The 16,763-nt window shown below is 39.4% G+C and overlaps 1 protein-coding gene across 3 annotated transcripts in view; it reads right to left on the minus strand.

The window, feature by feature from the left end:
* map4k3b (mitogen-activated protein kinase kinase kinase kinase 3b) overlaps nucleotides 1–15,590 on the minus strand; it is a 38,209-nt gene extending 22,619 nt beyond the window's left edge. For 2 of the 3 annotated variants that reach the window (XM_034308130.2, XM_034308129.2), the window contains exons 1-4: nucleotides 15,314–15,590; nucleotides 1,962–2,019; nucleotides 1,063–1,153; nucleotides 125–189 (exon numbers count right to left, since the gene is read on the minus strand). In XM_034308130.2, the coding sequence (XP_034164021.1) occupies nucleotides 125–189; nucleotides 1,063–1,153; nucleotides 1,962–2,019; nucleotides 15,314–15,403 (304 nt within the window). In that variant the 5' untranslated portion in view covers nucleotides 15,404–15,590. The remainder of the gene's footprint in view (nucleotides 1–124; nucleotides 190–1,062; nucleotides 1,154–1,961; nucleotides 2,020–15,313) is intronic. The other variant, XM_034308131.2, reaches the window with a different exon arrangement.
* Nucleotides 15,591–16,763: the final 1,173 nt, after the last annotated feature.

The following is a 16,763-nucleotide window of genomic DNA, read 5'->3' on the forward strand; positions in this document are numbered from 1 at the left end:
GTCGCAGAAGGACGCAGCATGACGTGCGTTACAAAATGTTTTAACGCACATAGCTAGTGAAAGAATGTAACTAGCACAGAGGGAGAAAGTGTCTGTGAAGTGAGGAAAGGTGAAGTGTAATTACCGTGGTAAATATCCTGTAGTGAGCCTCCGCCACAGTATTCCATACAGATCCATAATTTATCTCTCCTGAAAAACACACACACACAGACAATCAACACACACCATCTACACACAGCTTGACCAATCAAAATATAACAAACACACACCTCAATCCAATTTTAATAAAATCTAATGGACTCAAATAAAGATTTTAATGTATGGAATCCGCAAAAACGACAAAACTATCATTTATATGCTCAATATGTGCAAAAAAAAATTCATTCTAGAGCAAGATTGGAAAAAAAAATATTTAAATTATTTCATAATGTTAGTATTTAGTAATTTAGTACAAACAAAAGAAAACATGACTTGAAATATATATATTTATAATGTATGTATAATATAAAAACACACACATTTACATAGATAAATTAGGCAGTAAAAGTTATTAGCAATTTATTTCTTATTTCTAATTTAGTGTTTATTGACTAGTGGAGATGTATGAAAATAATTAAAATAGATTATTTTGTTGTTTTTCATTCACTGTTTTTGTTTTTTTTTTAAATAATAAATTTCTGTATTCAGTTTTATTTTCGACTCATTATATACCATATTAATGACTTTTGCCTTTTTGGGAATTGGATTTCATACACATGAATTGTATCACAGCACACAATTTAAAAAAAAAAATCATATATAATATAATATCATAGAAAAAGATCATATGAAATATCAGATATCAGATCCACTGGAAGGTTGAAGATGATCCCCGTGTAAAATAAATCAAATTCATCAACACAAACTTTCCATCATCAATCATCTGTAATTACAGATAATCTGAGGATAATTCAGCTTGGCTAGCATACGACAGGAAAGAAAAGCAGCCGTGTGTGTGTCTGTGTGTGTGTGTGTGTGTGTGTGTGAGAAAGGTGTTAGATAGCAGTGTTGTGAGTGTGTTACCTGAGATAACTGCCGAAGTACGCCACAATGTTCGAGTGTTTACAATCTTTCATCATGATAATCTCCTGCTGAACCACCGCAAAGTCCTCACCTGAAAATCCAGAAACTTTACTCAGACAATTTCATAATTCAATTTTTTTTTTAAAAGAAAAATCAGATGTTATGGATCATAAGAAATGGGAGTCTTCTTTATTTCTCAGTTATACCACGGCGCTGTTAAATTCTCGTTTCTGATTGGTCAGAAGGTGTCTCGTGGTCGTTCCACGTCATTTAACGTAACTATAAATGGATATAAAGTACAACATGTTCTTTATTAACTACAAAATTATTGCTGTGGTATTAGAGGAATAAAACACTCCAGGACGTGCCGTTACAGGAAAATAATCAACATCACGGTGGTAACAGTCACTCCGCTTCATCACACCACCGTGTCGTTGATTCATTTCCGATAACAGCACACCGCACTGACCCTCCACTGCTTAACTGCTTCACTTTCTCACACACACACACACACACACACAGTAACAGTTTCTTATCTTTATTAGGACACCTAGAAAATCCTGACTAGAATGCAACAGTAGAAATGCACACGCACGCGCACACACACACACACACACACACACACACACACACACACACACCCTCATGGAAAGAGTGTGAAACTCCTTGGAAAGAACACAGAAGTAGAGATCAGGTAAGATAACATGCTACAGTGCACACACACACACACACACACACACACACACACACACACATTAAACTGTGTTTAACAGCCTGTGAATGTTGCTGCATTATTAATGCACACATGCAGGTTTGGTTAATTATTGCACTTTGTGCGTGCGTGCTTGTGTGTGCGTGTGTGTGTGATGGACCGAGGGAAAGGACACACGGATGTGTACCTGGTTCCAGTTTAATGACTTTGATGGCTGCCAGCTCTCCCGTGTTGACATTTCGCGCCTGAGAAAATAAAAAGAGAAGAGACAAAAAAAAAGTAAACTTTTTTAAAAACAAGATTCCATCATTCTTCACCAATTTAAATCCAAATGTTTATCTTCGTAACTAAAAGCACTAGATTCTGTTATTTCATTATTAAATGCTGCAGAGAATTTTTTGTATGTTGTTAAAGAAAATAGCATATTACGTAAAAAGAAAAATTCAGAGAAAATCATCCTAAAGGCAGTTCTGGGATCAGCAGTAACAGAAACGAGTCTGCAGAAGCAACGTGCAATGTTCTCCAAGACCAAGGAACTGATTTCCTAAAAACCTGCAGCAGAGTGAACCTCGAGAGAACTGAAACAAGTAGATAAACCAAAGCAGAGGTGGGCGATATGACAAAAATATCACATCATGATTCTCGAAGGCATTTCTACCATACACGATATGAATCATGATATACAGGTTTGTGAATGATTTCCCTGCAATACAGAAAAAAACCTGTACAATCATACTTTATTTAATGTCTACAAAAATACACTTATTAGTTTTTATAACATTAAAAACTACATTTATATGCATTATAAATAAACAGATTTAATTAACCCGTAAAGATTCAAAGTTTCTTTTTCAGCTGCTTCCAGTCATTTGTGGGAAAAAAAAAAGCCCCATTAAAAATATAATAAAAGATACCACGATATCTTACTAAAGTGCACCCAGGGCTAGAGACAAGTATCTACTTAATACCTCACTGAAAGCCAACGTTTTATTAAATCAAACCACATCAAGTCTTAACCCCCAGAACCCCCCGAATCAGAATCAAATCATAACCCCTTGAATCAGAATCAAATCGTAACGCCTTGAATCAGAATCAAATCGTAACCCCTTGAATCAGAATCGAATCGTAATCCCCTGAATCAGAATCAAATCGTAACCCCCCGAATCAGAATCGAATCATAACCCCCCTAATCAGAATCAAATCGTAACCCCCCGAATCAGAATCGAATCATAACCCCCCGAATCAGAATCAAATCATAACCCCTTGATTCAGAATCAAATCGTAACCCCTTGATTCAGAATCAAATCATAACCCCCTGAATCAGAATCGTATCGTAATCCCCTGAATCAGAATCAAATCATAACCCCTTGATTCAGAATCAAATCGTAACCCCTTGATTCAGAATCGAATCGTAACCCCCTGAATCAGAATCGAATCGTAACCCCCCGAATCAGAATTGAATCGTAACCCCTTGAATCAGAATCAAATCGTAACCCCCTGAATCAGAATCAAATCATAACCCCTTGATTCAGAATCAAATCGTAACCCCTTGATTCAGAATCAAATCGTAACCCCTTGATTCAGAATCAAATCGTAACCCCTTGAATCAGAATCAAATCGTAACCCTCTGATTCAGAATCAAATCGTAACCCTCTGATTCAGAATCAAATCGTAACCCCTTGAATCAGAATCAAATCGTAACCCTCTGAATCAGAATCAAATCGTAACCCCTTGAATCAGAATCAAATCGTAACCCCTTGAATCAGAATCAAATCGTAACCCCCTGAATCAGGATTGATTCAAACCCCCCTGAAGCCCTACGTTAGATTAACGGCGTATGAAAATAATCACTACAGCTGTACATTTGCTACATATTTGCTTTTCAGGTCTTCTGTTTGATTTATGAAAAACCTCCGTCAGCTTGTCAGCAGCTTTTCCGTGGAATAGGAATGGAATGTTCGGAATCCTTAAAAGCGTTTTTCTCCTTTTCTGCCATTTCTGGGGTGAACGCTGGAGGTTGGCTGTGGTTGAGAAACATTTAAGCAAGTCTGAGGTTAGAAGAGTTTTAGGTTTTTCACAATTTCATATGGAGGTCAAAAGTTCGCAGGGAAAAGAGTTTCCAAAACATATGTCATCAAAGTGATTAGGAAAAAAAATGGAGACATTCAGATAAACTGAGTGTGCGCGCACACACACACACACACACACACACACACACACACACACACACACAATGGTGTTTCTGTAAGGCTTCACTGAGAGACACCAGTCTACCAGAACAGCAGATCTGAGGTCATCGCAGAACAGAGGGATGGAAAAAGAGAGGAAGAAGAAGGAACATTCCCTTTATCGCTCTGTTTCCATCATCAGGCAATAGCGGTTAGGGGATGATTAATTTTAGCCTGAGTTCATGCTAGCAGACCAAAAGTCACTCGCATGGTCAGGTGTAGAGGCTGGGGCTGTTGTTATTTGTGGGCGTGCACACGCCGGCTTTTATTTTCTAACTTATTATTAAAAACATAAAAATTCTCAGCAGACTTGGACTTCGAACTAAGGAGCATCTGTAAGCCATGCTGACATTCAGAAAGTGAGAGATGACGTCAGAGAAGGCAAACCGGCACCTTGTTTTTTAAAAGCTGACATTTGGAAACACTTTAAGGGTTTTAGGAGGCTGACAGTAAAAAAAACGAGCGTGACAAGACCTTTGTGATTTGTGAGATCTGTTATGCCAAGAATAAATACTTATGCCAAAATTAAACACAGCCAATATGAGAAATCACATCAGGTGTTTCTGATGTACAACATCCCATCCCGAGGTACAACATCCCATCCCGAGGTACCACCTCCCATCCTGTTGTTTCTTCACAGACACGGCTATACACCAACGCTGTACAGCAACACAAAAGCTCAAGTAATAGAGACGCATCGAGAATCATTTTATATTCAAATTGTAACCCTGTGAATTGTAATAAAAGTACAACCCCCTAAATAAGAAATCAAATCAAATTATAAACCCCTGAAACTGAATCGAACAGAATCGCAGCTCCTGAATCAGTATCGAACAGAATCGTAACCCCCAAATATTAATCAAATCAAATTGTAAACCCTTGAATCTGAATCAAACTGAATCTTGACCCCTGAATCAAATTCAAATTGAGATGTAGCCCCCTGAATCAGAAACTTATCCAATCGTACCCCCCTGAAATGGAATTGAATCGTTACTCCCTGAATTGAAATCGAATTAAATCAAAAGCACCGTGGATCTGAATCAAATAGCAACCCCCTATATCAGATTTAAGTGCATAAACACCTGAATCAGAACTGAAATGAATCGTAACCCCCTGAATCGGATTGAATCACAGCCACTTGAAGCAAAAACGGTTCGAAATGTAACCCCCTGAATCGAAATCAAATCAAATTGCAACCCTCTGAATCAGAATCAAATAAGAACCCCCTAAATCGCAAGACAATAATAACCCCACGAATCAGAATTGAATCAAACAGAAATGGAATCGAATCGTAACCCCCTGAAACAGAAACAAATCGTAACCCTCTGAAACAGAATCGAATCGTAACCCCCTGAAACAGAAACGAATCCTAACCCTCTGAAACAGAAATGAACCGTAACCCTCTGAGACAGAAAAGAATCATTATCTCCTGAATTGGGATCGAATCGTTATCCCCGAATTGGGATCGAATCTTTACCCCCGAAACAGAATCAAATCCTAACCCTCTGAAACAGAAATGAATCGTAACCCTCTGAAACAGAAACAAATCGTAACCCTCCGAAACAGAAACGAATCGTAACCCTCCGAAACAGAAACGAATCGTAACCCTCTGAAACAGAAACGAATCCTAACCCTCTGAGACAGAAAAGAATCACTATCTCCTGAATTGGGATCGAATTGTTATCCCCGAATTGGGATCGAATCTTTACCCCCGAAACAGAATCAAATCGTAACCCTCTGAAACAGAAACGAATCGTAACCCTCTGAAACAGAAATGAATCGTAACCCTCTGAAACAGAAACGAATCGTAACCCTCTGAAACAGAAACGAATCGTAACCCTCTGAAACAGAAATGAATCGTAACCCTCTGAAACAGAAACGAATCCTAACCCTCTGAAACAGAAACGAATCCAACTATGAGGCAAGTGATGGTTTGTAATATACCATATTCAGAGTGGTGAATTATCAATGCATGCACACCTGAAGTAATCAAAAACCTCATAGAAGACAAAAATGCTCATGTAAAATACTTTTTAGCTCCAACTCCAGTAAATATTACAGGGCCTCTGCACCACTGCTGAGACATTTCTCATCTAATCTGTTAGCGTAGTTATTTATTTATTTATTTATTTAAAAAAGGGTCTCATTAGAAGTATTTTTAGACGCTGCCCAGCCCAAGCTGTCTTCCTGAAATGCAGAAGTGCAAAGTGTTATCTTCTTGCTTGGACATGAGGCACAAAAAGACAAACCTCCGAGTCGAATAAACAAACTGAGCGTCTGATTTTCAGCTAAATTTCTAATTTTCGGCTAAATGACTGCACATGCACGCGCCTGGGAAGATCACGCTGTAGTCTGCTTCCTATAACTGAGCAGCAGAAATAACCCCAGGTCATGTATCCTGTCTGAATTGACACGCTGGTAAAGATGGTGTTGCATCCTGTGGGAAAAAGAGGCTGCTTCAGTATAAAGACTCTCCAGGAAGCTCTTGCGCTTTTCTATTGTCCGTCACTGAGACCAAACCGAAACCAGGCACTGACCGAGTTTCAAAACACAGAACAATGAAATATAAATGAAGTTTAAAAGGAAGTGTCAGAGACCTGGTGGTTTTAGATAAGTTATTGAATTACATACATGTTATGGTCACATGACCTACTAATAATCAATCGCTATTTGTGCAACCACAAACCTTAAATCAAGCGTTTATAATAAAGGTCAAAGCAGTCCTGTTTGTCACGTGTGTGTTAAAATGAAGTGCACGGAATGAGGACACGTCACGAAGACACGCCCATCAGCCGTCCCATGAGAATGGGTCGTAATTACTATCCAAGTCCTCCGGAAACATCACTAACATTCTACATGTGACCAGAAATCACATCTTACACAAAACCGTGTAGCTCAGTGCAGTGTTGCTAACGCACATCCTACTAAACCTGGGTCGTGTCCAAATCCACACCTTATTCACTCCACAGACCACGTGCTGCCTTCACATGACTCGACATGTTGGGTTTAAATGTGAGGTGATGGTGAGCTCTATTACGAGTGACTTTAATTAACACCGCTTTTAAACTAAACACACCAAGCTTATTTGTTTTGGCTAATCAACTCTACTCAAATCTGTAGCTTGATCTGGGCAAGAAATAAATACTGCATATTATTTTATTTTCCTTGTTTGGCGCTAAATGTGTTTAAAGTAAGAATAAAAAACACAACAGTGTGGTGTGATGCGGCCCAAAATGAACCAGAATTACTGTTAACCTTTAACTGTTGATTATTTTCCTCTAACGGCACATCCTGAAGTGTTTTATTCCGCTTATACCACAGCTTTGCCAACAATAAAAAATTTTTTTGAAGTTATTTTTATCTGTTTATAGTTGCGGAATGTCCGCAAGACAAGTTCGTTCCTGTTGTCACGTTATTGCAGCTACTGACTGTTACTGAAAAACTGCAAACTGTAAACTCCTCTGCCTTGAAGATGTCGGAAAACTGAACGTTACGGCTTTACCTCGACCGTTAGAAACCTCTGAAGCACTGGAGACTCCTTCCATAAACGTCAAATAAACATCTCTTCACAGAAAACGTCACCATATCAACGATTACTCACGTTTTTTTTTTTTTATCTATTAATGAAGCGCGTCTGCCGTACACGTCCCTGTGAATGAGCTGTTACCATAGAAACGATAACTTGTGATTTGAGGCTGCACTACTGTCAGAGCTGCTGTTATGGAAAATTAATCAACACCTTCTGACCAATCAGATTCGAGATCTCAGCAGCGCTGTGGTATAAAGCATGATTATTCTCTATTTTATTCATTATCATGTAGCTGTAATGCTCACGCAGTGATTTGGGGCTGTGTATAATTTGACGCACATTTGAGGCGTCTACGACGTTAAAAAAAAATTAAATAAAATAAAGACAATTACCAACCAATCAAATGACAGTATTTTCCGTAGCTATGGTGTAACACGATATTTATCAAACTGGATACAAACAAATTTATTTGTAAATCATTCGCAGGAGTGCTTACGAAAGAAACGTAAATTTCATGAAAATCCAGTTAGGTCGGAAAAACGTTCGTATCCTACATTCCACTCCTGAGTTTGCGTAAATTTACGTATAAGGAGACTCACTAACGTGAATTTCGATTAGTCAACATCAAATCATATAATCAGCAATGAGTTACTGAGATTTTATATATGAATAATATATGAATTTTATATACGAATATATTACTTATTAATTTTATTATAAATTAGCATACAAATTTCCTATTAATGACTTAAAAGAAAGTTATCCAAAACAAACCTACAAATTAAGACAAATCAGACTAGCTATTCAATTATGACAAAAGTAATGACACCCTATAAAAGGAGGAAGAGTTAGCGTGTGTTTATGGTAGCATGCTGCAGTGGCGGAGCTGCATTACTGCAATGTTTAACCGCACTTAGGAGGCACTCTTTCACCATTTAGTCGCCATTTTGACATTTTCAGCTCTCTGTGGGCTTTGCGTTTTATGGATTTTTGTGGGCGTGGCTAAATGTAAACGTCCCGTGAACATACTTGGGCATTTGTGGCTGATCGGCATTTATCAACATACACACAAGTAGAAAGTAAATCTGCGTTACTGAAAGTTTTGTATATCTGAAGGGGCTTCTTAATTTGGTTTGGCCTACAAAAAACATTTACACACAACTTTACTAAAAGATTCGGGTTTTTTTACTGAATATTTTGAGATATTCCTGGTGACCACCGGAGGAGATTCCACAATGAGGCCATTTTTAGGCGGTTTCTTTTAAAGCTGCTTTTTAAAAGAAATGTATTCAGCCCACAGCTCACCAGCCAAAACTCTGGCATTTTAAATTTGCTAAAAGAGCAGAGTCCATGTTACGGTTGGCAACGTGCTGCGCGCACACACACACACACACACACACACACACACACACACACACACACACACACACACACACACACACCACAAAAATGAGGAAATGGGAACAATTAGGAGCAAACAGGATGGATAGAGATCCAACTTTGTGCACATATCTGTAGGCTTGTTCACACACACACACACACAAACACAAACACCCACACACACTTGCATCCCCAGGCCGAGGCATTTCCCACCCACAGAGGAAGTCAGACACACATTTTCTTTCCTACAAGCCGGGGGTTTAATTACATCGCAAGTCTTTATCCTGACTTTCCCAGAAGAATCTAACACATCTATCTCTCACACACACACACACACACACACACACACACACACACACACACCCCTTGGTAGTCACCATCTGCCACTATGCAGTCACAGCGCATTGTGTCTTCCTCTTTTAAAAGCAGGCTGTGTCCTCAATTCACTCAGGTTTACTTCACGAGCCCCAAACACACAGCTAGATAGTGTACGGTTATAATAACAGCGCATGTGCCCTATGTAGTGAAATATGTCCAATAAGAATTATAAGTAAACAGAAAGCGAACAAATGTGGCTTAAATCACAAATATCTCCCTATGTCCTGAGCCCTATGTAGTCCCCTAGTAGGGTGTGGAAGCTAGTGCACTTCTATAGAAAAGAAGGTGTCATTTGACATTGATCCAGAGAGTGTATAAACAACAGTTTGAGCCAGATCTGTTACCTTTTCCTTTTACTTGTCTTGTCTTAAATTCCTCCTCACTGGACACTACGTTAGGTGTGGAAGCTAGTGCACTTCTATAGTAAGTAAGGTGTGATTTGGTATTTAGCCAGAGAATGCACTTAAAATAATAGTTTGGGCCACGTCTTTCACCTTTTCCCTTTGCTCATCTTGTCAAAAATTCCTCCTCATAGGACATATAGTGCACTAAGTAGGTTGTAGAAGCTAGTGTACTTGTATAGGAAGTAAGGTGTCATTTGGTATTTGGCCAGAGAGAGTAGATATTACAGTTTGCACCACTTTGGTCACATTTTCATTTTACTTGTCTTAAATTTCTCCTCACTGGACACATAGTGCACTAAATAGAGTGTGGAATCTAGTGCACTTGTTTAGGAAGTAGAGAGTCATTCGGTACACCTACAGTGCACCCTATTTAGTGCACTATATGTCCAATGGGAAGAAAAGTAAGATTATAATAACAGATTATGGGAAAGCAGAAAGACATGGCCCAAACTGCGCATCTTCTGAAACCACTGTGTCTGAATCACTGTCAGAACCACTGGAGAGATATTTACGATCTAACACAAAAAAATAAAAATACAAAAAGCAAAAGTGGACTAACTTTCTTTGCTCTCTGGCTGAATCTCAAATGACTAATTACTTCTTATAGAAGTGCACTACATATAGAATGCTATTTTCTGAACCCTATCTACTGCAATATAATTCCAAAGAGGAGCCATTTAAGATTTAGTCCTGAAAAATAATACTAATTTTTTTTTTTTTTTTTTTAAAAAAAAAGGAAATGTGGATAGTGTGGCCCCAAACATATTTTGCTCTCTGGCTGTATCCCAAATGACCATTTAGTTCCTTTATAAAGTATTAGGCACTACAAATGGAATGAAATAACACCTCGTAAGCCTTATGTAGTGCACTACAGGTTCATAATTAAACTTTTGGCATAAGACAAATAAAGGAAAAGCAGACACACACACACATACACACACACACATATGGCCCAAACTGTTACCTAACTCTCTCTGGCTGAATCCCAAATGACTTCCTATTAATTCAGTGCACTACATGAAGTATGAAATTAGGAACCATTTAATATTCAGCACAAGAAATTTGGCCCAAACTTAGCTAGCTTTCTCAAAAAGAATACCAAATGGCTCCCTACTTCCTAGAATACAAGTGTGCTACATATACACGCATGAAACGAAGGCTTCTTCTGAGCCCTACCTAGTGCACTAAAGACTAAAAGATGAAATGTTTAGATTTAAGAGTAAACCCAGTACAAAAAAAAATTAAAAATACAGATGTGGGTCAAACTGTGACTCAAGTATCCCTAAATGACTCTCTTCTTCCAATATAAGTGCACTAGACATCATATGCAAGAATAACACCCTACCTAGTGCACTAAAGCTTGCCCTAACAGAAGCATAACAGCTTGCCCTAACAGAAGCATAAAAGGTCAAACAGTTCCCTACTTCCTACATAACTGCACTTCATCTTATAAAATAGTGCACAAAAAGTCTAATAACCAACCAAGTGATGTCCAAGGGGTCCAATCACGTCCTCCTCAAACATACAAGTGCACTACACATAATAATACACCCTATCTAGTGCACTAAAAATCCAACAGCCAGCCACAATAGCGTATAAGTGGTCCACTGGCTCCCTACATCCAATCTAAGTGCACTACATGGTGTATACAACATCCCATGTAGTGAACTATGTGTATAACAAAACCCCCTGCACCCTACATAGTGCACTAAAAGTCAAATAGCAAGCCACCTGCTAAAACTACTGGACAGACTCAAATGGCTCCCTACATCCTAGCCCAAAGTAGACAAACCCCAAATGACTATCCCTAGTGCACTAAAAACCAAATAGCAATAGTATATAAGTGCACTACATAAGTTATAAATGAACCCTATGTAGTGCGCTATGTCCTATAGGGAGCTATTTAGGGCAAATGTAGCCCAAACGTCTTGTTCTTGCTACGACATCCTACTTCATAAGTGACAAGAAATAATAACTTCTGCAGCCTACCTAGTGCCCTAAAAAGAAATAGCATGCCATTTGTTGAAATCAGTGTACAGACAATCAAATAGGTTCCCTGTGTTCTTAAAACCTCACACACTACCTAGTGCACTAAATATCCAACAGCGAGCCAAACAAATGCATCACTCCCTACTTCCAATGTAAGTGCACTAGATAGTAGTAATTCACAATGTAGGCTCCCTGCCTAGTGCACTAAATGTCTAACAGACACCCAAATTATTGCATAAGAGGTCCAGTCTCTCTCTACTTCCCTATTATGTAATATATAAGATAGCTGATGAAGTGCACTACATGTCCAGTGAAGAGCCATTTAAGACTCAGCCCAGGACCGAAAGGAAGGAAAAAAAAGACATCCACACTAAGGTATAAGGGGTCAAATAGCTCCCTACTTCTCATCTAAGTGCACTACATAGTGTATAAATATACCAAATATAGTGCACTACATGTCCAGTAACAAGCCATTTAGAATAACACCCAACCTAGTGCACTAAGTAGAAGAGATTGTCAGTGTATGCTAGTGCATTAGACATCCACATTAAGGGATAAAGGGTCAACTGGATCCCTGCTCCTTATCTAAGTGCACTACATAGAGACTACGAATAGACCTGGCTAAATCCCAAATCACTCCCTACTCATGATAAAAGTGCAGTACACGTGTTATATATAACACCACTCCCTGCACCCTACGTAGTGCACTAAACGTCAAATAGCAAGCTGTTTCCTGAAACTAATGTCTAAGGGCTCAAATACTTCCAAGAGACATGCACTACATATGAAATATGAAATTACACCTTACACACACTACCTAGTGCACTAGGAGTCCAACAGACAGCCAAACTGATCTACAGAGGCTCAAATAGTTCCCTACGTCCAATATAAGTGCACTACAGTGTGTACTACATGTCCATTAAAGCCATTCAGAGTCCATTAATCAGTCCAACTAATGTCTCAGGGGTCCAGTCACTCCTTACTACATAAACAAGTGCACTGCGTATGATAAAATAACACCTTACACCCTACCTAGTGCTCTAAAAGTCCAATAAACAGCCAAAATACGTCTCAGGGGTCCAATCACTCCCTACTACATAAACAAGTGCACTACATATGATGAAATAACACCTTACACACCCTATCTAGTGCACTAGACAGCCAAACTAAGGTATAAGTGTTCAAATGGCTCACTACTTCTCATCTATGTGCACTCCATAGTGTACACATAATAAAATACCTGATGTAGTGCACTATATGTCCATTAAAGAGCCATTTAGACTAGCACCCTATCTAGTGCACTAAGTACAGTAGATCAACAGTATATATCAAATATAAGGGCACCTAACACCTTACACACCCTACCTAGTGCACTAAACGTCAAATAACAAGCCGTCTGCTGAAACTCCTGTCTCAGGGGTCCAATCACTCCCTACTGTATACACACAAGCACTACGGATGATGAAATAACACAACACCTTACACCCCCTACCTAGTGCACTAGACATCCAAACCAAAGAATAAGGAGTCAGATGGCTCCCTACTTCTCATCTACATGCACTACATAGTGTTTAAAATACCTGAAGTATCACCCTACCTACCTATTTTCTGAAATCAGGGTATACAGGGTCAAATGGATCCCTACGTCACATATAAGTACACTACATATGACGAAGTAACACCTTACACACCCTACCTAGTGCACTAAACGTCAAATAACAAGCCGTCTGCTGAAACACATGTCTCAGGGGTCCAATCACTTCCAATTTTATATCCAAGTGCACTTTAGTGCTACATAGTGCACTAAAAATCCAACAGACAGACAATCAAGTGAGTCAAGAGTCAGATGACTCCCTACTTCTCATCTAAGTGCACTACATAGTGTATAAAATACCTGATGTAGTGCGCTATGTGTCCAGTAACAACCCAGTTAAAATAACAGCCTACCAAGTGAACTAAGTACAGCAGACTGTCAGTGTTTACAGAGTCAAATGGCTCCCTAACTCTCCTCCAAGTGCACTACATTTGATGAAACAACACCTTACACACCCTACCTAGTGCACTAGACAGCCAAACTAAGGTATATGGGATCAAATGGCTCCCTACTCCTCATCCAAGTGCTCTACATAGTGTATAAATTTACCTGATATAGTGCACTACACGTCCAGAAACAAGCCATTTAGAATAACACCCTACCAAGTGCACTAAGTACAGTAGAGTGCCAGTGTATGCTAGTGCACTAGACATCCTCATTAAGGTATAAAGGGTCATGTGGATCCCTACTCCTTGTCTAAGTGCACTACATAGTCTATAAAATACCTGATATAGTGCACTATGATGAAACAACACCTTACACACCCTACCTAGTGCACTAGACATCCAGACTCAAAGTATACGGATCAAATGGATCCCTGTTTCTCATCCAAGTGCACTACACAGTGTATAAATATACTTGATGTAGTGCACTATACGTCCAGTAACAAGCCATTTAGAATAACACCCTACCTAGTGCACTAAGTACAGTAGATTGCCAGTGTATCCTAGTGCACTAGACATCCCTTAATTTGGATTCAATCAAATGGCTCCCTAACTCTCATCCAAGCGCACTACATATGATGAAACAACACCTTACACACCCTACCTAGTGCACTAGACAGCCACACTAAGGTATATGGGATCAAATGGCTCCCTATTCCTCATCCAAGTGCTCTACATAGTGTATAAATATACCTGATATAGTGCACTACACGTCCAGTAACAAGCCATTTAGAATAACACCCTACCTAGTGCACTAAGTACGGTAGATTGCCAGTGTATGCTAGTGCACTAGACATCCTCATTAAGGTATAAATCCTTGTCTAAGTGCACTACATAGTGTATAAAATACCTGATGTGGTGCACTATGATGAAATAACGCCTTACATACGCTACCTAGTGCACTAGACATCCAAATTAAGGTATAAGGAGTCAGGTGGATCCCTGCTCCTCATCCAAGTGAACTACATATGATGAAACAACACCTTATACACCCTATCTAGTGCACTAGACATCCTCAGTAAGGTATAAGGGGTCAGGTTGCTCCCTATTCCCCATCTAAGTGCACTACACAGTGTATAAAATACCTGATATAGTGCACTATGATGAAACACCTTATACACCCTACCTAGTGCACTAGACATCTCAATTAAGGTATAAGGGGTCATGTTGCTCCCTATTCCTCATCCAAGTGCACTACATAGTGTATAAAATACCTGATGTAGTGCACTACATGTCCAGTAGGGAGCCAAGTGGGATTCCGCTCCCAGCTGCTACAACTTCCTACATAATAAACACTCTTCTAAGGGGGTATAAAATAATACACCCTACATAATCCACTATATAGGGAGGCATTTGGGACGCGTCCAGGACGCCACACAAACACATCCTGTTGTTGTTTACTACGAAAGCTCCAGTGTAAACAAGCGGAGCTCCACTGACAGCTGCAGCTGATGTCAGCGTCAAACCGGAGGCTTTTACACGCAGCACAGTGTCCCACAGCGCTTTAACTCCCACACACTGTTGTGCTGTTGTGTTGTGAAGCGCATCTCAGTGCTGTTGTTGCTGTTGCTGTTGTTGTTGTTGTTGTTATCACCTTGTACACATCGCCGTAGGTTCCGCTACCGATCCTCTGGATCAGCTCGAAATCCTCCTGCGGGTTCCGGCGCGACAGATCCGAGCTCATGGCTTTTCTGTTGCTTTCCTTCCTCCGCCGCTTCTGTCGCTCAAACCCCGGGGCTGGCGGTGCAAACACCGCGGGCGGAGACGCGCACCGAAACACTACACGACGCCTCCGCGGCTACCCAACTCAACATGTCCGTCGGTGCGCGCTGCGCTGCGCATGCGCACAACCACTCGCCTCTTTCGCTCTATCGCGCATTTCCCCCCTGCACGTCTTCACAAGGACCTCCCTAGGCTGGCTATCTCATTCGCCTGATTTAAATTCTCAACTGAACCAAACCTATGCTACCGTTATAATTTTATAAACAACGTTTAGCTTGGTAAAAATAACTCATAACAAACAAAACAGTTTCGCTTATCTCGTTATTCAATCTTAAAAAAATGTGAAAGTGAAATAGTTATTGATAGCTAGCAAATAGCTAGCGAATTTCGGTATTACAGCTAACAACGAAACAAAATTCACTGAGCTAAAAGTGCTAAGGATACATACTATAATGTATCTATATATACAAATGAAATTTATATACGAATCCATTTTATTGCAAAAGAAACAACACTACCTAGAATCAGGCACATAAATGTCTACCTAAATATTTGTAATTCCTTAAATTCATCCAATGAGAGTGAGACCGGAAGCCAACGGGGTGCAGGATATGTTTAGGATGTTGTTTACTCTACAACACGTATCTCTCTCTCTCTCTCTCTCTCTCTCTCTCTCTCTCTCTCTCTCTCTCTATATATATATATATATATATATATATATATATATATATATAATGTACACAGTCAGATTATAGAGACAGAGACAAATTGTCTCCTGGTTTAGATCTTACTTGACACTCAATTACCAGTTTGTTAGTGTTAAAGGAAATTCTTCAGAGTCTTAAAATGTACATGATGTTCCACAAGGTCATATTTCAGGTTTCTTACTGTTCTGCCTTCATGTACAGCCCCTTAGACATGTAATTAGCAAATATAATGGTGGTGAAGACCACAGCAATACATTATGAATTACTACATCTTCCAATGAAGAAATGTCAGGTTTAATAACTTTTTTCAATGAATTTAGTCTTACTGATAATCAGCTTTATACTTTGACACTGTCCTTTAGACCAATCACATGTGTAGTTCACTCAGTACTGTCCTTTCTGTACTGTACCCCTGCTGTTCTTGTGTGCATACTCTTTCTGTACTGTACCCCTGCTGTTGCTAAATGCAATTTCCCCACTGCGGGACAAATAAAGGAATATCTTACTCTTACTTACTCTTACTTCACACTGTATTATCAGCGATTATGGAGCTCCTATTTAACCTGAGCTTGGGACATGTCCCCAATTTTACAACCTGTCCCTTAGAGTGCCTCT

Source organism: Pangasianodon hypophthalmus, chromosome 10 (assembly GCF_027358585.1).
Source record: "Pangasianodon hypophthalmus isolate fPanHyp1 chromosome 10, fPanHyp1.pri, whole genome shotgun sequence".
Classification (NCBI taxonomy): domain Eukaryota; kingdom Metazoa; phylum Chordata; class Actinopteri; order Siluriformes; family Pangasiidae; genus Pangasianodon; species Pangasianodon hypophthalmus.